At 33.1% G+C, this 25,289-nt stretch overlaps 1 protein-coding gene across 5 annotated transcripts in view; it reads left to right on the forward strand.

Moving 5' to 3' along the window:
• Positions 1-25,289, forward strand: part of Erbb4 (erb-b2 receptor tyrosine kinase 4) — a 1,128,010-nt gene that overhangs the window by 797,462 nt on the left and 305,259 nt on the right. For all 5 annotated transcript variants that reach the window (XM_004851107.3, XM_004851109.3, XM_013074521.3 and 2 more), the window contains exons 6-10: positions 10,393-10,511; positions 13,117-13,258; positions 15,981-16,094; positions 17,513-17,639; positions 24,374-24,447. In XM_004851107.3, coding sequence (XP_004851164.1) covers positions 10,393-10,511; positions 13,117-13,258; positions 15,981-16,094; positions 17,513-17,639; positions 24,374-24,447 — 576 coding nt within the window. The remainder of the gene's footprint in view (positions 1-10,392; positions 10,512-13,116; positions 13,259-15,980; positions 16,095-17,512; positions 17,640-24,373; positions 24,448-25,289) is intronic.

The following is a 25,289-nucleotide window of genomic DNA, read 5'->3' on the forward strand; positions in this document are numbered from 1 at the left end:
ATCGAAACGTGTTTGTAGTATAACTGTTTGAAGTATTTATCCTATACACTTCATTATTATTCTTAAGATACAGATGAGTATTGGCCCTCTCTGGGGCTTATTTTCTTCCCTGTGAAATTTGTAATTTGGATTCATTAATATGTAAAGATTCCATACAATGCTATATATACATATAATCTTATGTTTATGGGTTTAGCTACAAATGTGAAGAAGGTTTGAGTAATATCATAATTGCATTGGTTAACATAGTTTCAGATCAAGCTATTTTTCAGTGCAAAGCAGATATGTGCTTGATTATGTTAATTATAGCGTTAGATTTAAAACAGTGTCTTAGTTACTCTCTCATTGCTGAGACAAAATACCCAACACCCAAAGTTAAAAGAGGAAGGATTATTTGGCTTACAGTTTGTAAAGATTTCAGTCCATAATCCCTGGCTCCAAGGCAGGGTGACATGGCAGGCAGGCATCACAGAGGAGAAACAGTTCATGGTGGGAAGAAGGTAGCAAAGCAAGCAAGGGACAAGACAAGCCTCTTTCTGTCCTTTATATTGTATGCAGGCTACAGGGATAAGGGTGGTGCCAAACCAATCAGTTGACTGATTTAGTAATCGCACACCCTTAATTCCAGCATCACACACTCTAGATTCAGCTACTTCTGAAAAAGCCCCACCTATGACTACATGGGCTGTGAGGTGGGGGTGGGGTGGGGGGTGGGGGGATGGTATCTAGACAGAAATGTAACAAATAGTTTCTGGAACTGTCTTCCTCCTCCCTTCTGGTCCCTTTGGTCTTCACATCTGGACATCAGTTGCATATGACCTAACTTAATGTAAACAAATCAATGAAGATATATAGGAGTCAGAAAACTAATTTTAAATCCTACTTGGATAATAACTTATTGTGGGACCTTGGATAACCTAGTTAAATATTTTAAAAAGTTGACTTCTTCATTTATAACATTGTGATAATTAGCTCCCTCTGCTGAATTCACAGAGTATTACATTACAGATATTTTCCTATTATTTTCAATTTACATGATACTCAAGGGTGTAGAGTTAAAAGAAATATCTCACCATCTGAGAGCACTCTTTCCCACTCTACATGTTTTCCATAAAGTGATTACTTTATACTAATAATTTTAGTATATATGTATGTATTCATGAAAATATATATCCAACAATATAAGTGCTGGACTTTGATTTACCAAGGTGGCATACTGCATTTGTTCTATCACTCAGTATTATTTTACCTATATTATATTTTCCAATCCTTTCATCTTAGCCCATAGAGATGAACCTCACTTTTTTATTTCATTATTTTTTAATGCAGTGTTTTCCCAAGTTATGGTTGTCATATAATTTACTTAAATAATTTCTGATTAGTGGATATTTAGATTACATTGTACTATTCTCAATTAAAACAAATCAATATTTTAAAACATATAACTGTCCACAGGTGCACATTCTTCCAAGACTGATTTCTAGAAATAGAACTACTTGGTTACTTATGAATTCATATACACAGATTTGGTGGACAAAAACAAAGTACTTTTCACAAAATCTTGTAGCAGGAAAGCAGGTGGGGCATGCCTGTCATCCCAGTATTCCGGGCAGGTGAGGCTGTCCTGGAGGTTTGAGCCTGTCCTGGGCAACATACCAAGAACCTGTCTCACAATGAGAATATGAAAACAAGGGCATCCACAGTACCACCAAAAGAAAAAAAAAACTTGTATTAATTTATGCATGCACCAAGAGTTTGTCAAATATTTTTTTTACATAATCAAAACTAAAAACTACCTGGATCACCCTGAAGTGATGTGACACTTCTTGGGGATGTATGAACACAATTTTGAATGTGACAATAATCATAAAAATTATTTCATTTTCTAGTTTCCTCATTAGGAAAATGAGAAGTTTAGACTAGAGAGCTTTCATTCATTCAACAAATATTTTATTTATTCCTGACCTGATACCAGTCTCTGTCTTTTTCATTTTAGTATTCTGATTATTTTTTTTATCACAATATGAGAATGAAACTCTAAGGTATATAGAGTGGAAGTGAAATGATCTTCATTCTTTTCTACTAATATTTCAGATACAGAGATAGGATACGCAAAAGTGTTAAGTTTTGTGGTTGTTACTTTTTTGTTTTGTTTTATTTTCCATTGAAGCTGGCTGAAGAAGTCTGTGGTCTAGTATAAAACAAAATCAAAATGTTGAATACCACCTTTTCCATATGTCTTGGTTTGTGACAAGTCAGAGACATAATTATTTCAGTTTTTGATTATATTATTTTCAGCATATCACTTTCTGGGAACTATAAGATGGAGCCTTCAATTCTACTTAAAAGTGTATTTTTAAAACACTACGCTTTTTATGCAGATTTACACTGTTCCTTTACTGTTTTTAAATCTATATCTTTGGCCCTGTTAAAAACATATAAAATAACTCATATTCACACTCAAGAATATTTTTATAATTAATATAATAGGACAATATTGTTTTTTTTCTTTGAATCCAGATTTACAAACTTTGAAGATGTTAATATCCTATTAATAAGGGAGAACTTCCCTGGTGGCCGAGAGTGTAGTTTAAAATCAACTTTAAGATCCCTTGGTGAATCACTGAGTTGTCTTTATAAAACATGTTAAATAAAACTTCATTAAATAAATGAATAAAACAGCTGATGATGGAGAATGAATTAGACAAGATCCCTTTCCTCCTGACACAACTAACAATATCATGTCATAGACCCTGGCTCACTAGGGATTTATCTGGCACAGAGGTCAAGCCTGATTAGTGATGGCCAAAAATCTGGGCTTGCTCTTATTAACTGACCCTGAATGTCAGTCTCAGTAAGGACTGTCGGGGCATCTACCATGTTTTTCGGGTGAACTAATGCAGTTACTGCAATTAGGATTAAACAGTGATGTTAACTGTGGGAGTGTTTACCTCGCAGTATGGATTGGTCAGTTCATGTATGTGGCTATCAGCAGATTAGAAATTAGGAGCAAAAGACAATTAGATTTTCTTCTGTGTTATGAAAAATGAGTATGAATGGAAGGGTGATCAGACCCATTTGGAAGGCCTAGATACCTTTTCCTAATTTCTCTTTGCTAAATTTAACTGTTTGAAAACCAAAATATCTCTGAGAGCCTTCTTTACTACATTAGACCTTATGTTGTTGGTTAAAATATTGAAAAGTTCTCGAAGTCCAAAGTGCCCTTTCTGTGTACATCAAAACAGGCCTTTCCTATGGCCTTACTATTTACCTCCACACTTTTTGATTGAATTAGTCTGTGACCTTAGTGGAAATAAGAAAGAACATTTTAGTTAAGACTGACCTCTACTTCTGTCTGTCTAAACAATTATTGTGCCCCTTCCGAAGGAACTTTTCCTTAGGAGGAAGAGAGTGTTTTACAGAAGAACTTTATAAACTCTCCTGAAAAACCTGGGAGTCCCAAAAAACAAATGAATGTTCTGGCACCTACTCCAGACATACTGAATCAGAATGTAGGCAGAGGGGCCGTCGTCTTTATTTTAAATCTTCCTGTTGATTCCTAACCTCTACCTGACTCTGGATACTTAGCTGTGTGGAGCTATTCTCTTTGGGGAACATGGATAGTAGTGAGCAGTTTGGCTTTAGTTTCACTCAACCTGATTTTCACACAATCCAGCATGTTCTGTGACTAATACCTGTGTTTAGCTGGTGTGTGAGCTTTAGGGTTTCACTTCTGAAAGTGTGCTGTAACACTTTGTAAAACTCAAAGTGTTCATTTTTCTAGGCACACTTTCACCATTCATAGGAATGAATAATGGATCCTAAAGCCAAAAGATAACTCTAGAGAACATCTTATCAATCCTCCCTGTCTTTAATTAAGAAGATGTCTAAAGCAGCCAAAAGAGATTTCCTTTGAAATACCGACACTGAAGAACCCCGTACAATTGCTCCTCACAGTGTTTCTATCACCCTAAGAGTCAATAAATTCTTCCTCACATCCATCCACAGTTACTTCTATTTAGCTCAAGTATTTTTCATCTTGTTCAGATTCTCAAGTATGTAACTGAAAACACAGTAACCTTCAAACCATTGCACTGAAATGTTATCTATTTAACGGACATTGCATGTTTTATGGACAGAGTTTGTCAAAATTTGTCATAAAAAAAGAAATGAAATGGGAAGCATAGAGGTATGGTTCCCTAAATATTAATTGAAATGTAATAAAATAAAAAGTGAAAGGAAAAAAGTGTTCTTTTAAATGTCACTAGCAGTGAAATTGGGGTGTGCACCAGAATGCTTTCCATGTATACATCTGCTGGAAGATGGACAATAACATCTTTCATTAAAATGGTCTTCCAGTTTTTTTCTGATTTTTTTTTTCTTTTTGCCTGTAGAATGATCCAGACAATATTTCTTTCCTCAGTTTAGGTCATTTTTCTCCCAAATCTTCCCAAATGCTTGTTCATCGATTTTGGTTTGTTTGATTTCCCCATTAGTGATAGAGAGTTTAACCACACAAATAAGAAAGTCAAGCAAGAGAACACAGTCTTTGGCCCATCAGGAAGTGATATTATTTGGGCCTATTGATACTAATTGAATGAAAATTTTCATTTACACAAGAAACCCTGTATTCAGGTTCAAAAGGCCCTGTTAGATGCAAAATCCAGTTTTAACATGCTAGGTAGAGAAATTAAAGATAGTTAAAAGACAGTGATCAAGGAAGGATAGTAGGGTGGTAAAAAAGGAGGAAAGACATAGGAGAGGAAGGATGTGACATTGTATAAAACAGAGGAGAAAACATTCATAAAACTCTGCCTAAATGTAGTTTTATTTCTTTTTTAATTGAGCTAATAGATTCTGTTTTGGCTCTTTGTTAACCTTTTTACTACTTTATGTATAGAAAGCAACAATAAATATTTGATTTGTCTTCTTTAAATAAAATAAATTTATTCTAAGGGAGTATCTGTAGTCATGCAATTGGTTTTCATAATATTTAAAGGAGTTATTAGATCATTGTTTTTGTTGGTGAAGTACTGATAAATCTATTTACAGATACTTTAATTGTTTTGAGGTGATAATTATTCTGTCAGCAGTATCCTTTTACCTTAAAACATTTAGTTCTTTAAATTTACCCATCTAATTTCCATGGATATTTTGAATGAATCTCCATTCCTAATTTCAAGTTTACTGACCCTAATATAATCAAAAGCTTCACTTCCCATCTTTTATATTAATTACATTTAGTGGTATACCACCAATGAACAAGACAGTTAAAACTTGATCCAAATATTTTAATGCACCCAGTGAAGCAATTTAGAAAAGAGTAAATACAGCAAAAAAAAAAATATTCTAATGAAATATTTGAGCAAGGATGGGAATTAATAAAAAACTAAAGCAATTATAAGTTATTGTTCCTATGGAGGTTGAATTATCTCATTGATTTTAAGAACTGTTTTTTTGTTCTGTGTCTTCATCCTCATAAACTATGAATATAGTTTGATGAGTTTATCCGTATTGAGTAAATAATGCTTATTAATCAACAAATGCTATTAAATGGAATCACTTAGTGGTGTTCTTCCATTTTCCCTGCATGCAGCTTTTACATCCATAAAGGAAATGTTCTGTTTCTAACAACAAGTCTCATTAAGCAATGTAAAGAAATGTTTCTTAACTCCATCACATCAGTGTTTAGAAATTAAGTTCATTATTTTGAGCTTTATGCCTACTAATCCATCAGACAAACACCTCCAAATATGTTTCATACTTACTGAAATTTCATTTAGAATAAACATGAAGGAATTGATAGTTATAACTTCTATTTTTAATGTTGAGTTTAACTTACTTTTTAAAATAATTGTAGACTATTTTTGAAAACAAGTTCACAATTCTCTTTTAACATCTTGAAACAAAACTTTCAACTTTATTTGTCTTTGGATAATGGCTTAGACTGCAGTGGTGGCGAACCTATGGCACGCAGTGCTGCACAATCTGTTTGTATTGGGAGCTCTAAAAGATTTGCCATCGTTGGCTTAGAGAGATGTTTCTTTGCATGTTGTTGAAATGGAATGTAATAAAAGAGATCAAATGATATAGGGAAAACAAGATATATTTGACCATTGTATGGAAGAAAGTGCTATTTGGAAACCAGTTAATTCAACATATACGATTAAATAATTTAAAATATAAGCTTTGAAAATTTCATGGTATAATTGTTATTGAGTCTAAGATTATGCTGCTACGTTTTTAACATGCTACTTTCATAAGGAAGTAAAGCACTACCTTAGATAAATTATTTTAATATGAACATGTAATAAATAACAAAAATAAATCCAGCCAATTATTATTATAAATATTTTCTAAATTAATTTTCTCATTTGGCAGGGTAGACCAAAGTACACGATAAAAGGACACTGAAACATTTTGTTTGATTACCTTAAATCACAACAGAGTTAAAATAGAAAATAACACTTAGACATATGTTTCTAGAATTAAAATCTAATGTGACTTATAAAACATGATTGTTGATTCAACTCCATGGTGCTGTTTTCCTGTGCCTGCCAACTAGAAGCATATGAATAGACTGCCCTGTGATGACACTCATTTCAAATGTAGTAATTTGCTTATTTAACATATGTCTGCTCTTTTAATTAGTGACTCTTGGTACATCAAAAGAGCTTTATTTTATCAGAAAAATAAAAATTATGTTTGAATCTATTTTTTACAAAACTGTCTACAGAAGTGTTTGGTTTATATATTTTGTTACTAATTAGAATATCTAAATAAATCTGCCACTTGCTAAAAAGATAGAAACAACCACATAAATATAATGCATGACGGTGAACAGTTAATGAATAGTTACAATTAGAGAATATAGCACATGTAATAACACCATGAAAAAATAAAAATTAAATTCTTGACATTAGAATATTCCACCAAACAAAATAAATTAATAAATAAACTGAAAAGTATGTTAGATGGTTATCAGTGTTATAACAAAAATACACGATGGAGAAAATATGCGGAAAAGAAGGGAAGGAAGGAAGGAGAGGGGAAAGCAAAAAAAAGACAGGGAAAGAGGAGACTAAAGAAGAGAAATGTCTGAAGGAGCCAGTTGTTTGGGAAAGATTTGATATTAATAGCGGTAGACTGCTGAGGTAAGAGTTGAGAAAATACAATTAAATTGGATAAGGTGGGTAAGGTGATCGTAGAATTTTGTAACAGAAGAATTAGAGAGGAAATTACTTATTTCATAACTAAACATATGTTAAAATATGAAAACAAAATACACTCTCACAAATACAGATCTAACTACCTGATTTTTCAGAATCTCCAAGCTTATGATAAGAATTAATCATTTGACTTTATTTTCACACACAAAATGACAGAGGGAAAGCCCAAGTGCTATTTTAGTTTTAACTCTGTTTTTTGTACTAATATGCTATGTACATAGGGAATGACACGATCTTGTCCAGTGGAAGGATGTATTTTCTTTCTTTTTTTTGGTACCAGGGATCAAACTCAGGCCCTTGTGCTTTCCAGGCAGGCGGCAGAACCACTTAGCTAAATCCCCAGCCCAGAAGGATGTATTTTCTGTTTTAATGTTATTGAGTAATTTATGAATATTATTATCGTAATCAATGGGAAAAGAACTAAGTAAAATATTCCATGATGAAATTATCAACAGAAAAAATTAAGGAGTTTCTAAATCTGATAATAGATACCAGTAATAATCCCAAGTCATTTGCATTTTGCTAGGCTCTATTTTTTGGTATTTTACATTTCTCCAAGCACTACTGTTTAAGTCTACATCCTTTATCTCTCTTCTAAGTGTGCTAAGCACTCACCACTGTCTTCAAGTTGACAATTTATGGCTTATCAATTCACTTAAAATATATATTTCTTTTTGTGAACTATGTACTGAAATCTACACTGGCCCCATAGGATAAAAACTTCAATGAGATAATAAACTTCAGTAAATTCATAGTATAGTGTATGGGGTGGGGACAAACAGAAAAAAACCAAGTACAATCTAGTATGGTAAGTATGATAAGTACAGTATCTAACAGTTGGAGAACACTATTAACAGGAACTCAATTAAACACTTTTTATTTGTATTTCTACTTATCTTCAGTCCTGTTAGATAGGTACTTACACTAAGCACAACTTAAAATAATTGACCTGAGATACAGAGTGGTCAAATAAATTGTTTGTATTACATGGTGGACTTTGGATTTCTGCATAGGCCTTCAAACCACACAGACTGCTGCATTAATTTTATCTTTTCTTGTTTGGAAGCAAAAATGGCAGAATGGTTCAGCTTGCAAAGAAAGGGTTCAGAGCAAGTATCTGCTAGAGAAAGAAGACAGAAAGGGCTTTAACAGGAAGAAATACCTGGCAGCTAGGCAGTGAGGATCACAACCTCACCAAACAAGGTATCAGGAACTGAGAGCTCTGTTCCTGCATGGCACACAGAGAGTACTGAGAGAAGCCACTAGAGGCAGAAATGGTTGTCACTTTACCAGGGACTCATTCCTTCCTGAAGATTTAATTCTTCAGCACGGAGATGAACAGTGTTCATGCTGTGGATCACCATTGATTTATGGACATTAGCTTATATTTTCAAGCCATGGCTTTCCAAGCCATGGAGGATTGACTAGAAGGAAAAAAAGTGGGATCTAAGAAAACTTTTTGAAGGCTATGTAATGATTTAGAGATAAAATCTGAATGTAGCTAGAGTATATGTAGAGAGGAAATAAGGAGGATTATTTATGAGATAGAATTGCTAGCATCTGACAGTTTTCTTAGGTATCAGAAGTGATAGTGAGGGAAAATGAGGTATAGAAAATGCATCCCAAATTTCTCACTTAGCTACTAGATAGATAGTACTTTCATTAATTGATATAGGAAAGACAGAAAAGAAATAAACTCAGCAGTGGAAGCAGAAGAGTATGTTGCATTCCATTTTGTAAACTTTGGATATCTAAATGGGGACTTGTACAAATAACTGAAAATATAACCTGTAGCTGCACAGATAATTCAGTTTTGGATCAGAAAGTCCTCTGTACAATGAATGACTATGCCAAAAATCCATAGACAGGATGTGAAGAGTGGATAAATGATTTTATCCAGGAACAAGTCCACAGGTCAAAATTGTCAAGTTGGGTTATATTAATGCTTAAGAAGTAGGGCTTTGAGAGAATGACAGTGAAAGAACCTTGAAGGAACTAATCTCAAAGGCCTGGCAGGAGGTAGAAAGAAGCCTGGCAGGAGTAGGAATACAGAAGACGCAAGGTGATATTTTGATGTACTCTGTAAAATCCACACTTAAAAATACCTTAAAATATCCCTGGAGTAAGTGAGATAAGCATAGGTATGTCTCTGATTTCTAAAAATGTGTGCATTGGTTTTACTCAAGTATTCTGTGTTGTGATGTTCTCAGTTTGGATGGGTGGATAAGAAAAGATAAATGACACTTTTTTATTGTTTAGTCTCAATATCTTTCCCTCATCTTTTTCTGTTCCTTTCTCCTTTCCTCTTCCTTTCTTCTTTCCTTTCTAACTTCTCCTTTCCTTCTTTCTTTCCTTCTTACTTGCTCCCTTCCTGCCTTCCCTCTCCTTCCCTTCATTCCCTCCTCCCTCCCTCCTTTCTCTCTCCTCTCTTCCCCTGCTCCCTTCTTTCTCCCTCCCTCCTTTTCTGTCTTCTTCCCTTTTTTCTTACCTCTTTGCTTCCTTCCTCCTTCCTTTCCATACTTCCCTTCTTCCTACCTTCTTCCTTCCTCCCTCCCTCCTTCTCTCGCTCCCTCCCTGCCTTCCTATTTTCTCTTCCTCATATAAAATATTACATGACTAAATATGTTTCCCTTTTCCATGGACTGCTAAAGTCTTAAACTCATTTGGATGGCACCTTCCCTCATAGAACCTTATTGTGTACATTGTGTGAAATGATTGCATTGGGGATTCTGTCTTCGCTCAATCTGACAAATGCCTTATTCACTGACTTCAAATTTGATCCTTTCTAGTGAAGTTGCATGATTTTTGAAAAGCACTACATTTATTTGCTGAAACAAGAAAGAAAATAAAGATAAATATATCCTTTTTTTTTTGGTACTGGGGATCGAACTCTGGACCTTGTGCTTGTGAGGCAGACAGCAGAACCACTGAGCTAAATCCCCAGCTAAATATATCTTATATATGTGAATTTTCAAGTTTTTTTGTACAGTAATTCTGACCTAAATTGAAACTCCATATATGAAATAAATATTTGCTGGTTTGAATCAATCCTGGGTTGAGTAAATCATTACTCCAGAACTCAAGTTTTCTCAGCTGCTCCAAATTAACAGGAGCTCCTGTTGGTGGCTGACTTTAATAGAGAATCCATCTCTGTCTTTTGCAGTGACGAGGACAGTGTGTGCAGAGCAGTGCGATGGGAGATGCTATGGACCCTATGTCAGCGACTGTTGCCATCGGGAATGCGCTGGAGGCTGCTCTGGACCTAAGGACACAGACTGTTTTGTACGTCAGGAGTCCTCCCTCTCCCTGTCACTCTTTTTTCTTGCCTTTTGTCTCAGGGATCTCACCTCTAACATTTATGTTAAATGGTCAAGCATTCCTACCTTCTCTCTGCCTCCCTCAGCTATGATCAAGTTTAGTTTTTTTCAGCTTACCTTCTACCATCCTAAAAGTCATTCTCTCACTGTCTTGGCTGTTGATTAGCTAGAATTTTTCTGTTCTACTAAATGAATTCTGGCTTTTTGTATAATTGGTATTAAAAATGAGATTAATTGGGCTGCGGATTTAGCTCAGTGGTTCTGCCGCCTGCCCCGCAAGCACAAGGACCTGAGTTCGATCCCCGGTACAAAAAAAAAAAAATAGATTGACCAATATGAAGGAGGAAATTTTAAGATTGTTTTAAAATTATTATAATAGTATCCTTTCCACAAATGCAGTGATTTACATGTGTATGTTTTTGCACCATCAAGTCCAGTGAAAGAGTAATTGCATTTTATGTTTGGAGTATAAAGTGTATGATTTAGTAGATAAATTTAGAAATTTAACTTGCATTAACAACCTAATATTAATTTCCAAAATAAAATTTATAAATGTACACTTAAAATAATTTACATGCTAATCTGTTGATTTTTATTTTAGAAAAAGACACTTTTACTTCCTTAAAATTAACATTTATAGCTTATTGGAGACCATTTTTAATTACCTTTTTATATCATTTCCTTGATATATGCTTTGGCATCCATACAAGGATATTTAAGCTTAAAATAGTAAAACTAAGAAATTGTATTGTTAAATAAACACAAAAATATATTTTCTTTTTCACTCTTCACAACTATCCATTAAATAACATACATGGTAGAATTGAACATTTTAAAAAATGACAATTTTAATGAGCAAAATAAAAATTAAAGCTCTTCTGCTATAGATAGTAATTTCATTATTTGTTAGTATTGTAAAAACTTAATTTGTTTATTGTAATTTAATTTTATAGTGAAATAAAAATATGTATTGCAGAAGGGGAATTAGGAGAAAGAAGAAAAGCACATTAAGAAGTTAAAAATCCGAGGAAGAGACTCAGCAATTCATGAATTGAGAAGCTTTTGCTTGTCTATCACCACAGACAAGAGAGGATGGAAGTTTGATTTGTAAGATACTTAACCCTGCAGGTGTTGCATTAAAGATTCCAAAACAATAACAACAATAAACAAGGATAGCAAAAACTCTCACTTAGAAGTTTCATTGTTATATTATGGTAAGCAGAGGGCAAGAGAGCTTCAGAATACTCATTTCATTATTTCTGTGATTCTACTTTGGAATTTAGTACAGAAGGTTCATAAATGCCAGACTGAATCCTTCATATATAAGTTACATTGTGCTCGGATGCTGTCTCAAAGGTAAATTTGTTTTCTTCTTCTGGCTTGTGTTCCTTTGTTCCCAAGCAATCCATGCACAACATTGCATAAAGTATATTAGCAAAGCAATTATAAGGACACATGAAGTTTCCTAGCCATAAATTAAAACTTCTTGAAATTTCTAGATTGGTTTTTAATAGATTCTTCCTAGAAAGTGTCATCTTAGTGAATAATGTATCATCAGTGAGTCTCATTCTGATTATGCTTCTAGTAGACCATCATCAGGGAATTGTCATATTTGTGATAAAGTGCTCGCTTAAACAACAATTGATGAAGCAAGTGTTTTGAGGAAACAGAATAAATTAATCCTTATTAATAACCATATGATGATTTGTGATGAAATATAGAAAAGCTTGAGTTTACAGAAGGTTACCTTCCAAGGTCTAAATTATTTCTGTGAAGTTTAATTTCTTAATTGAAAGAATTGTTTCACCCATACTATTGTTAATCAGATCCCTATATGTACTTATATATTTTTTTCTTGTAATATCAAATAACTAATCTCAGATGGTAAAATAGTTTTTAATTCTTCTCAAATGAGTTTGAAAATATTAATAAATTGTGTTCCCAAAACAAATATATGCAAACAGAAATGAGCTGTTTTACTTGAAGGTAATGGCTTTACCAAATTACGTGCCATTACAACAAGACCATGGAAAAAATGGTATCGCATTTATACTAGGCTAGTCACTCAACAGAGGCTTTTCTTAATTACAGTTAAACAACCATTCCAATATTTTTTCACTATACAGTGGTAATCTTTGTACTTAACATGTCATTTAAGGCACTGAACTCTTTGAACACCAGCTCAAGAAAAAATAAAAAGTCTAACATGTTGTATTAAGGAGTTAGTTGACTTTAATACAAAACATTGAAACATAAATGATTTGGATGCTAATTTTGAGCTTAAATAATTCAGCCAGCTTTAGGAATTAAATGAATCATCAGTTTAGAAATTACTGTATATATACTAAGCAATTTGAACATCACTAACCCTAGATTTACATTTACTGATGTTCAAAATTTTTTGTGAGTTTTGAAACAAAAATGAATTTAGGGTTAGCAAATTCTGTAGCATTTATATAATTATTATATACTAAAAACACAAACTTCTCAAGAAACTATTGCAGTAGTGTTTCATTAACAAATGTTATGCAAGTATGTGTACAAAAAATACTATATTTGCTATTTTGCAGGCCTGCATGAATTTCAATGACAGCGGAGCTTGTGTCACTCAGTGTCCCCAGACCTTTGTCTACAATCCAACCACCTTTCAGCTGGAGCACAACTTCAATGCCAAGTACACATATGGAGCATTCTGTGTCAAGAAATGTCCACGTAAGTGACAGGACAAGGATAGCCACATTAATTAGAAAATTATTTGAAAATGAATGTCATGTAAATCAATTTGAATTTGAAATTTGAACAGTATATTAAATTACTTTGGGTGTGGGTAATATCATTCCCATTTCACAAATAAGGAAATTAAGGTTAAAAGATATTGAAATGATTGGTTTAAAATTCATAACAAAGAAGCAACATGTTTAAGGATAAAGAGTTAACATTAAAATTTTGTTATTTTTACCATACCTCAGTTTCTTTGCAGATTGTGCTCTTTCTCAGAAAGATTAATTAAGTCAAAAAAGTGGCTACATGCAATGTAATAGAGTCCACTTCTAATAAGAATAAATTTCTTCCTAAATTTGTTACTGATTATTTACCCTAGAATATATATTATTACAATTTTAATATCAAATCCAATCTTAAATAAAAACAACAAATAAAAAGAATGTGTTAAGGGATCTTTTGCAAACTGAAAACTCACCCTGGGGATTCAAAGTGATGCGCATAACTCAAGTATTCAGTGTAATACATGATTTGCTTGAGTCAATTCCTTTGATCAAGTGGCCAAAGAGTCTTTCCTCAATGTTTTACTTAATGGAAAGGCAATAAAATAAAATATAATAAAACCACGTTTTTCACATGCTTTTTTAAATAAAGACTTAAAAATCTACAGAATATAGATATGATAACTTACAAACTTCTTCACTGAGTTAATATATGATATATAATTACAATTTATACATATATACTATAGAAATATTAGCATATAAGATTACAAATTAATTTAAGAACTGTGGCACTGACTTATGTCAGATTCAAATCTCTGTGGTACCTTGCTTGAAGGGGTTAGTTTAGCAAGCCAGAGCTGGCTTAGGAAAACAAGGACATTTATTTTCTAAATACAGGTCTACAATCCCAAATCCCAAATCCCAAATTCTGAAACATAAAAATTCTAAATAACATATATTGTAGAAATTAATTTGACTGGTTTTCATATCCTGAACTTAATTGACATAGACTACTCAAAATCTTTTTCTATTTGGCATAAATTGCTGTAGAAATACGGAAGTGTTTAATTATGCAATATTGCCAAGACCTTGCAGAAAAGATGGCTACTCAGTATATTGTGTCTGCACTTGTAGTAGTTTGGGTTCCCCTGGAACAGATATTAGGTAATTAGCAAGGGTTGTAGGATTCCATACTTGTGGAAGAAGGCAAGGAAGCAGGATTGGCATTTGATGCTATCTCAGCAAAGGGTCTCTTACGGTGGATACTCTTGGTGGATAACTTGTGATTCAAAATGCTTAACACTTTGTGCTTACTACCATGGTTTCCTTCATATCCCTCTACTCCAGGCTTGCTATATTCCCAGATTTTTCAGTGTTTTTTTTTTCTACCAGAACAAGCCACTGCTCATGAGTACATATATATTCTAAATGAAGGCCACTTCTTTCTCCACATAAAGTGAGTGAACAGGTTACATTATGCAGAACTATGCCCTTTTGTAGGATTTTATCATGCCTGTGCCTTTCAAGTCCATTCCTAATGGAGGCTGGAAGGAAGCTGCCATCCATTTTTAGCTTGCGCCCACATACTAAGCATAGCTGGTCATGTAGTCTCCGTAGAGCCTGGGGTAGGAGCTGAGTGACAGTGCCAGCACAGTTCACCCGTGCCTACCTTTTCTTCCCCCGTTCATGTCCAATCTCAAATGAAGTGCTTCAGTTTCACAATGGTTTGCTGTTGCTGTCCAATGTTATAAAATCATGATTCAAGCAAAACCTTGTTTATAATGGGTTCTTCTAGCCCCACATTCAATCACTGACCTGTGGTTAGGTGCTCCAACTCTACCAGGACCCAGAAACATGTCAAGCAAGAGCTTTTTATTAAGTGGTATACAATCCTATGCTACAGTTGGTATGGCTTTGCTCTGGAAACCTAAAGGTCTCTATTGTTTTTCCAGTTGGCACTTGGCATCACTCCAAATGGTATATACTCCTACCAAAGATTCTTCCAATATCATAGAATGTCTTGGGTTTCATGACCCGAGTGGAAGAATTGCCTACACATTATGTGTTTCCTGCTGTGGGCACCCTTCAACTCAGATCACTAGTCTCCTAAACATTTTACCAAAGTTTGAGTAATAAGATGCTCCTTGTCTGCTCGGAATACCTTTTGTAAAGTATACCTTTCAATTTCACTTTGTTTCTTCATATAAAAATAGGAAAAAGCTTCTATGGCACTTCATTGAAACAGAACACATTTTAAACATTTCTTCCTGGATTTGAAGTACACTCGCTGGATCCAAGGCAGTTTAACTTAAGCTTCATTTATGCTTCATGAACTTGAAGTATTTTTAGACTTCAAACTTGTATCATGACATGAAATGAAGTGGAACTATTGAGAAACACAAACTAAATGTCATTTAGTTTCCTGAGTCTATAAAAGAAATCCACTCTATCTTGGGGGCAATTCAGGCTGTGGAGCAGTAGTCAAGCAAGTACTAGTGGTTTTTAACACACAGTGCTCTCAGATTTGAATGTGAATTCTTGGAAATGCTATTTTAGTTGCAGATATTTAAACAAAGAATCATTTTGGGGAGAGACACATGTACACCATCAGTGTTGTTAATCATTTTCAAACCCTAAAATACGCTGTTTTAAACTTGATCACTGAACATTAACATTATTTCTTACTTTACCTTTTTAAAAAAAATTAGATAACTTTGTGGTAGATTCCAGTTCATGTGTACGTGCCTGCCCTAGTTCCAAGATGGAAGTAGAAGAAAATGGGATTAAGATGTGTAAACCTTGCACTGATATCTGCCCAAAAGGTAAGTAATAGTTTAGTGTACAAGAATTTTGGTTAGAGCAGATATGTATATATACATATATATATATATATATATAAATGTTTTTAATTTACTTTGTAATAGACCAATCAAATTAAGCTCACATTATAAACCACAGTGATACACACACGCACACTCACACACACTTTCTGTGACTTTGGACAATTCCCTAAAGTATCAGCTAACTGTATATTATTGGTTTTGAATTATATGAACAAAGGAGTCTAGATAAAACTCCAAGTTAACTTTGACAGGAATACAGAAATAAAATTGCATCTTGCTTTACCCATAACAAATATTCAAAGTTTTGCCCAAAACAAGGATTTATGTGCTTACTTTATTATCATGACACATATTCATTGGTTCTTATGGTACAGGAAATGATCTGCCAATTGTCAACAGGAAAGCAAAGGGGCATGCAACATGATATTTAGTCTCCACATCTTAAAAATATTTTGAAGTTATATGAAATGACAAGCAAATTTATTATAAGTGTTAAACAAATGTTGCAGATAATTCATGTTGTAGAATTTTAGTGGAGGAAGAAAACCCCTTCCAACCATGAATGCTCAAATTCCTCACTAGAGTGAAACTTAAATTAAGCAGAGCCAAAGTACAGCTCAGATCTTCTAAATGCTATTAAGCTTTTCAAAGTAGTAGGGAGTGCCTTAGAAAAGGGCAAACTTCACATTAACTTTTAGACTATATCCTCTGTGTGTGTGTTTCTCTCTCTCCATCATTCTGTTTCTCTCTTTCTTTCTCTCTCCCACTATGGCTCCCTCTCTCCCTCATTCTTCTTCCTTCCCTCTTTCTGTATATTTCATACACACACACAATTTTTAAAGTATAGATTCAGAAAGCATAGGTATTTTTAAAATTTAAGCATAAATATTTGAATGGCCCTGGATGTTGGTAATAGTTCATACTATCAGTCCTCTTTGTTTAATATATATTCTTCATTGGACTTGTGTTTTTAAAATTACAGTTTCTAATTAGTAGACAAGGAAATAATTTTACTGGTGTGATCAACATTTTAAAAACATTAAAAATAATATTTTACAATGGATTAGAAAATAGATATTTTTACCTAATAAGAAAAAGTATCGTTGATAATAGTTCTGTCTTAGTTCTACATCTGTTACGAGTATGTACTGGTTCTTGTTACAAACTATAGTTCTACAATGAGCTGTGGTCACTGGATTGTAATGCAGGGCCAATGTTTTAAAGTAGGCCTAGTAGTACATAATGAATCAATTAGCCATTTTATTTTTCAGTGAAAAATTGTAATTGTTTTTATTTAGTGATAAAATATTGTTATTTAGTAATGAGAATGTAATGATTGATTTGTTGGCCAAAGGTCTGTTTTCCAGCCCCTTGACTGTAAGTCTTGTTTTTTGTAGCTTGTGATGGCATTGGCACAGGATCACTGATGTCAGCTCAGACTGTGGACTCCAGTAACATCGACAAGTTCATCAACTGCACAAAGATCAATGGGAATCTGATCTTCCTTGTCACTGGTATTCACGGGTTGGTATTTAGCTCTTGTGCAGGATTCTTTTATAAACATAGACAAAGCTGAAGAAATTTCTTAGCTATGTCAGTTTGGTTCTTCTTGACCCAGGGGGATTTTATCTAACGTTCATGTTCTTTGCCAGCATAAGCAATTGTCAGATGACCAGCGGGGATGGTATACTGGAGTTCTGGGATAATCTGCATTTTGAGTTTAGTGACTACTGAGGTTCAAAAATACAAATTTGTATTTAAGTTACAATGTATTTATAGAACGTTCTCAAATGCATAGTTTTCAATATCTAAGTAATAATATTAATGGATAACATTGGGGGACTTTATTCAGGTTTTCAACTGAATATATTGAGGCAACATGAATTAATATTCTGTCAGAAAACTCATATAAAGCAAATCAAATAATCTGAAATAAAGCAGAGTTGAATTTCTCCTGAGCTTCTTGCAGAAATTCTTTGTTTTCAGAGATTGTTTTTCTTAATTTGAGAAGTTAGTACTACTGTAGGAGATCTATTAAGTGCATTTCATTTTGGTGATAAAAATTGTCACATTCTCTGGGCTCCTTCATTACAGAAGCACCTGCTGATTTTAACTGGGAAGACAATCAAATTTTATTCTTTGGATTGTAATAAAAATGTCAATATTTTTACTTTAAATCTTATCTATTTGTCTACATTACTACTTAGTCTCTAAATATTAGCACTACAGGCTACAGATAATGAATGTCACTCTCATATTTCATCTCAAACTCTTACTCTGAACATACATCACATCATTTCTAGAAGCAAAATAATTGAACACATTAGGAATAAATATATCCAAATAAGAGCAGCAAGAACAACAGCATAAAATATTTCTTTTTATTCAAATAAATTGTGCTACTGCATAAAATATCTCTTTGCTTTAAAATGTAGCTTTTAATGTGGTCCCGTGTCAGATACTATAGTCACATATATGTACTTTCTGCTCAATTTGTTATAATTGGTCCAAGCAAATGTTTTAAAAGATTTTTGAATTGGCTTTAAAAAAATGTAGCCTTGGAAACCCTCAGCCACATCCTTACATAGCACTAACCTGTTGGAGATGGGTAGCACTACCCAGTTTTAGATGGGGTCTACTCAGTAGACTATACCTTAGTCCTTACTGCTCTCTGAATCCATTTGCATTGCTGTCTTTGTCTTTTTTCCCCCACTAGACAAAAGACCTGGGTTAACATTTTGGAGCATCTTTAAAATTGAATGAGTATATGACATTTAATAAAGACATTTTAATTATTTTTTAAAAACAAATGTCACCATGTATGAAAGATCATATGTTAATAATTTCTTCTCAGAGATAAAAAATAAAACATATCTACATGACCCTAATTACTTGTTTCCACTTGAAAATAATAAATTCAGTGGCTTCAAGACCCTCAGTGTGGGGAATGATTTGAAGTCATATTCTCCTGAATTACATGAGATAAATGGTTTTCATTGCTATCTGCCCCAACATCCCTCTTTATACCTTAAGCATTCGACACTTATTCAGTTCTAAAGTAAAATCTATAAAGAATACAGCCTACAATATACATAATTTTAAAAAAATCATTAAAATTCTCTAGCTATAATTTAACAATAAGCAAAATAAAGCACATATATAGTAAAATAGGTATTGACAGGAACATCCTCAACTTCAACTTACAATAAAAACCTAGATTTATGAGAAATAAGATTAGAAGACATTCTGTGTAAGAAGTGCAGGGAAATAAAAAGCTGACCACAGAATGAAAATAACCAACCAGACATATTGAAACATATCAAAGAGAGGAAGTAAATAACTTCCATTGAAATGAGGGCAACGTCACTAGGGAATAACAAAGTATGACTAGACATGAAATTTGCACATACGAATTCCTAAATATCTGATGGAACATTTTAAGGCTGTATGAGATGAAAAGAAATCCTTCTTTGTAAAAGCCATTTAACAACCTTCACCTTGGATTGCTACTAAAAGCTTACAGTATCCCCGACTTATAATAACACTGAAACACTCTTCAAATGCCAAAGCGCCCTTCAGTAGGATGGCACTGCCTCTGTGGAGAACTTCTACAAAAATTTCGTGAGAGTAGAAGGATTATGGAAAGCAACCGGCTAATACTTAAAGTTCTTATGGATAAAACAGGCTTGAAAAAGACCCAATGTAGTGAAGTTCACAATACTATATTTATTTTAGTCTTGGTGCATCATATAATGTATTTTTTAAAATTTGGATTTATAATAATTATAAAATGATTTTATACAGTCTCCACCTATGGCCTATGGCTCATAGAGGGGGAGAATGATTAATAAATAAATGCACAACAAACAGAAGCAGTTACTTCATGGGATAAAAATATATTGTGCAGTTGGAAGTGTGCATTTTTAAGCTTATGAGAAAGATATTATGAAATATTAGACTAAGCTAGAATTCTAAGAATGATCTTGCTAATTCACTCAGATGAAAAATGACTTATAGAAAATCAGCTCATATAGATCAGAAATAGAAAAATAAATGAAGTTTATCTTAATAAACAGAACATACAAGACAGATTTTCTTTGTGGATAACTTGATAGAGGGCAAAGTGGAGTTGGATTTGCAGCTCCATAATGGGCAGTTTGAGTTAGTTGGTGGCTGCCCTGTCACATGAAACAGTTTGTTGCAAACTAAAACTGAGATATGGGTTAATCTTCCCTCTGATTGTTTTGATATTAAAACTAAACCAAAAAAAATTATCAATTGCTCATTCCAATACATGATGTGATTTAAAATGTTAATAAATGGTGTAAGAAAAAGGGAGGAATGTAAAAGAGACAGTGAGTGAGAGAGAGAGAGAGAGAGAGAGAGAGATGAGAAAAATAAAATCTAAGCAGGAGGAAAATCAGTGTGAAAGAAAAATCTCAGTAACTATGTCTAATTATAGTTGAGAAAATTGTGTAACAAATATTTTATAGACTTAATAGCCTTTTATAGAGTATGTTGAAAATAATATAAAGGCAAAATTTTCTTTAATATAAATCCCATTTCTTAATTTAGATAATTATTTGTCCCTAATCATGGCACTTAAATCTGGAATATTTGATGTTATAATAGATGTTACTTGAGATACAGTAACATCTAATAGATGTTACTGTGTCTCAAGCATAACATATATGGCATTTTTAGGACAAATATATTGTGGAATATGATATAGCACTCTTAGTCTCAATGACAGCATGAGACATATATTCTGAAGATTTTTCCTAAGGAAAGTATGACCATAAAGTTAATTTTGTAAACCTAAGATGCCATATATATATATATATATATATACACACACACACACACACACACACACACACATGTTTGTATATATAAAGGTATGTTGATGGTACATACATACATACATAAAGGTATGTAGATGTATGTATGTGTACAGATTAAGAGTCAGAGATATAGAGTTTTTAAAAGAGAATAACATCAGTTATTATAAACAGAAAACTTCTAGTAAATAAATGTTTTATGTCATTTAAATGCCATTACCCTCAATGCATTACTACCCAGTTTTTAATAAGGTTATATTCCAAAAAAAATAAGGTTATATAATTTATTAAAATAGCTGAGATAATTTCTTAAAATAATGAAAAGGTAAAAATATCATAACTAAATGATATGCTTTTCAGAAACAAGGTTCTGCAGAAAATTACTGCTATTTTGTTAGGCAAAATTTCAATGTATGAACAGGCTAAAAAAACTGACATGAAAGTTTACAGTACAGCAGAATCATTGGCAGAAACTGAAAAAAGTAATCACTTTTTTATTTAAAATAGAAACCTCAGGAAAAGCTTATTGTTTAGAGTTACAGGAATATTCCTCCTTCATGTTTTGTCATGTTTGACACCATTCTTGTGATTGTTCTAAGTGACATAATACTCCCTAAGTATACATGCTGATGCTATGTCCCTGTGAGTCACTGGGGAGAAGTTTACATGATAGACTGAAATGATGATGGCCAGTCGAAAAAAGATAATAGGTTTGCTGATCAAATAAAGTGATGTGAGTGAAATTTGGAAAATATGTTTCTTTCCATGTGTCCTGAGGATTTTGGATCACTAAACACAGTGATATGGTAGACATAATGTTCTTGTGCATAGCTCTGAACTTAGGTAAGAAAGTTCTCAATTTTTAAATTATTGTGGATTTCAAGTGGCAGTAGGATGAAACTACCAAGAGGTACTTAGAAGTTAGTAAGTGGAATTCTGTCAACTTATTTTATGAGAGTCCTTAATCCCTAAAATTAAGTATATAAAATTTCTGTGGTCCATTGGGCTTTATGCTAAAAGTCCTGAATTCATTTTATTCTGGCAACTTGGAACCATTATAGTAAATGTTTGTTTTGACCCCATTATTGTGTGCTTGCCCTGAATGTTGAGTGTTTTTCAATAAATCCTGGATATTTGATTATATGATCAGAGTGTTCTACACACTGCTTTCATCAACAAACAACTGTCAAAAGCTCATTTTCCTCCTGTAGAACCTTTGTATGCTTCTGCATACAAAACTTTTTGGATATTAAAACATGATATTAAAATAAGAGCTTTCCTATGTAGTCTTCTTCATAGTCACCAAAAGCATAGTTGTGCATTTCATATATATTTACATATATATTTACATATAAATACAGTAAATTAGCTAGAACATTTAATTTAGACTTTAACCTTTTAAGAGATATTAATTTAACATTGAAAAAATTTCTGATCAATGGTCTATGTGTGAGTTACAGAGATTTTGCACTCTCACCAATATCTAGTTTTTAATGTTAAACTTCACCTTGAACTCCATGTTAAACTCACAGTACATTGCATTGAATCCACTTCCTAGTTTGAAACAATAATCAAGCAATTTTTATGATGTCAGATAGTTCATGGTATAGAATATGTTGATGAACTAAGTCCAGAATGTCAGTATCAGGTGGTTCTAGTTATTAACTAATAGTCTTTTCAAGATTGTCATGCTGAGATTTTTTTTAAAATGCCAGGAGATTGATGAAATTCCCAGGAGATAAACTGTGTACCTATCAGTTTGGCAGGGATTATGGACCACCTTGACTGATAGCCCTATTAAGACTGTATCCCAGGGCTCACTGGTCTAGTCTTTATTTCCCATACCAAAAGAAGTTTCTCATAGACTGGTAAAGAATACATGTCCATAGGAAGAGTAAAACTCATTTAATTGCTACAGCTAGATACATACTCCTAAAAATACCTACCTTCATTGTTTTTAGAAGGCTTAATCTCTATTGGAAATGTAGTCAATGAGAATTTTATCTGTATATAAAAGGCATATATTAATGTGAACTCTGACATTACCCCTGAAAGTCTTCTAATGTAATAAAACTTTTAAAAAGTATTATGTACTTCTTAAAATAATAGTTTATATACCAAGGAGCTTTAGATATTATGTTTATGTTTGGCCTAATATTCAAGTATGTGATTATATTGCATTATCAATTTTTATTGGAAAAGTGTTTTCTTAAGATTAAAAAAATGAAAAAAAAAGTATATATTTCATTTTAAAAGACAACATAGCTGGGCATGGTAACATATGTCTATAATCCCAGCACTCTGGGAGACAAGCAGGAGGATTGCAAGTGCCAGCCCAGCTTCATCAACTAAGTGACTTAGCAAGACCCTGTCTCAAAAAAGAAAAAAGGAAGAAAAGGGCTGGGTGTATGCCTCAGTGTGAAGGCCCTGGGTTCAATACCTAGTACAAAAAAAAGCAATTTTTGTTCATTTTCAGGTATCTGCATATCAATAAATTTATTATAACTTATGTTTATGCTTTGGGAGATGAAATTTGGAAAATCTTCAAAATTTATATCTTTTGAATCTTACAAAATTTGTTGTACTTTTTTTCAAGCATTTAATTCATTTAAATGGAAGCAAATATTTCCTGTGTTATATTGATGAGTATAAATAAATCAGAGAGTAACCAAATTATTCTAAATAATTCATATGAAGAGTAACATTCATACAATAGTATTCAAATTCACAAATGCAGACATAAAAAATAAAAAGATATTACCTGTATTTCTTTCTGTCCTATGGATGAGTTACAAGTGCTACTAGCAATTTATACTCCTTTGAGGAGAGCCCAAAAACCAATTGTTCTCAGCATGATATTATTTATTTCCAGGCCATATTCTTCCCGATTAAGGGTAAACCTTAAAAAGTCAAACAAAATAAAATGGCCCATTCATGGACTTGCTATCTTCATTTTTGGGGGGGGGGGGGGGTCAGGATGATAGAAACAGGACTTTTCCCACAGATTTAGAATAACTTTTTTTTTTTTTTTGGTACCGGGAATAGAACTCGGGTCCTTCCACTTGCGCAGCAGGCGGCAAAACCACTTAGCTAAATCCCCGGCCCCAATTTAGAATAACTTTTGATAGAGAACTTATGTTCAGGGGCCGGAATTTAGCTCAGTGGTTCCACCGCCTGCCTCGCAAGCGCAAGATCCCGAGTTTCATCCCCGGTACCAAAAAAAAAAAAGAACTTATGTTCTGTGTCATCAAAATTCTAAAAATATATATTAATCCCTCTCCAAATGTTGCTTGAAAAGATTGGACAACACATTGTTAACCCTCCCACTCTAAATTAAAATTCAGTTTGAACGAAGTAAATACTGTCTTTTTTTTCTCATATTTTAAACTTTGGCTGAATATTTTCTTCACTTTCTAGGGATCCTTACAATGCAATTGAAGCTATTGACCCAGAAAAACTGAATGTCTTTCGGACAGTCAGAGAGATAACAGGTACTTTTTATTTTTTTATTTTTTTGGTACCGAGGATCGAACTTGAGTCCTTGCGCTTGCGCAGCAGGCGCCAAAACCACTAAACTAAATCGCCAGACCATAACGGGTACTTTTTAAAGTGCAAACTTTGTGCTATATAATTTGTGAGTTTACTGTTTTCCTAAAAATGTTAAATACTATTGGTATCAGCAACTCATTTTCAAAGCAAATTCTAATTTGTATAAACATATCATTATGAGCAATAGGTGTCTTGCTTCTTAGCTTTTGTGGATATTTTGAAAGACCATTGAATTATAAAAATAAGTATCTTTGGAGTTATGTCATTACTGTTTTAATAAGTATTTAACAAATAATCTATGATCTTTAAACCAAAATTTTTCCATTGATTTTCTAAGGAGTAACATAGCATTCTTTTAGCGCATATTTTTTGAGGTCCGATTATCTTCAAGACTGTAGTAATATGCGTTGTTACACCCATAGAAATGAATCAGACATGGATTTACCATTGAACAATGTAAAATCTAATGAGGAAGACTACATAAAAGGCAAAGCAAATACTGATGTCATAAAAAAACAAATAAAATGATAAAGGATTTCAGAGAAATGATATTTTCTCTTTAAACTGCATTTTTATCATTCATTAGAATAAATTGAGTCATTTAAAATTTTTAATATATAGTTTTATAATTTCATATGTCTGAGAAAGAAGGATTCTTGGTGCTATACTTTTGATATCAGTTATTTATTATTTACTCCAGGAACTTGGGATAAGGCATTCAATACTGGAAGAATAAATATGCCATAGAATGCTTTAAAAATAGAAATGTTCAATGCTTTTTACT

This window comes from Heterocephalus glaber, unplaced genomic scaffold, assembly GCF_053883595.1.
Source record: "Heterocephalus glaber isolate CG9 unplaced genomic scaffold, H.glaber_assembly_v1.0 deba00000621, whole genome shotgun sequence".
In the NCBI taxonomy this organism is placed as follows: Eukaryota; Metazoa; Chordata; class Mammalia; order Rodentia; family Bathyergidae; genus Heterocephalus; species Heterocephalus glaber.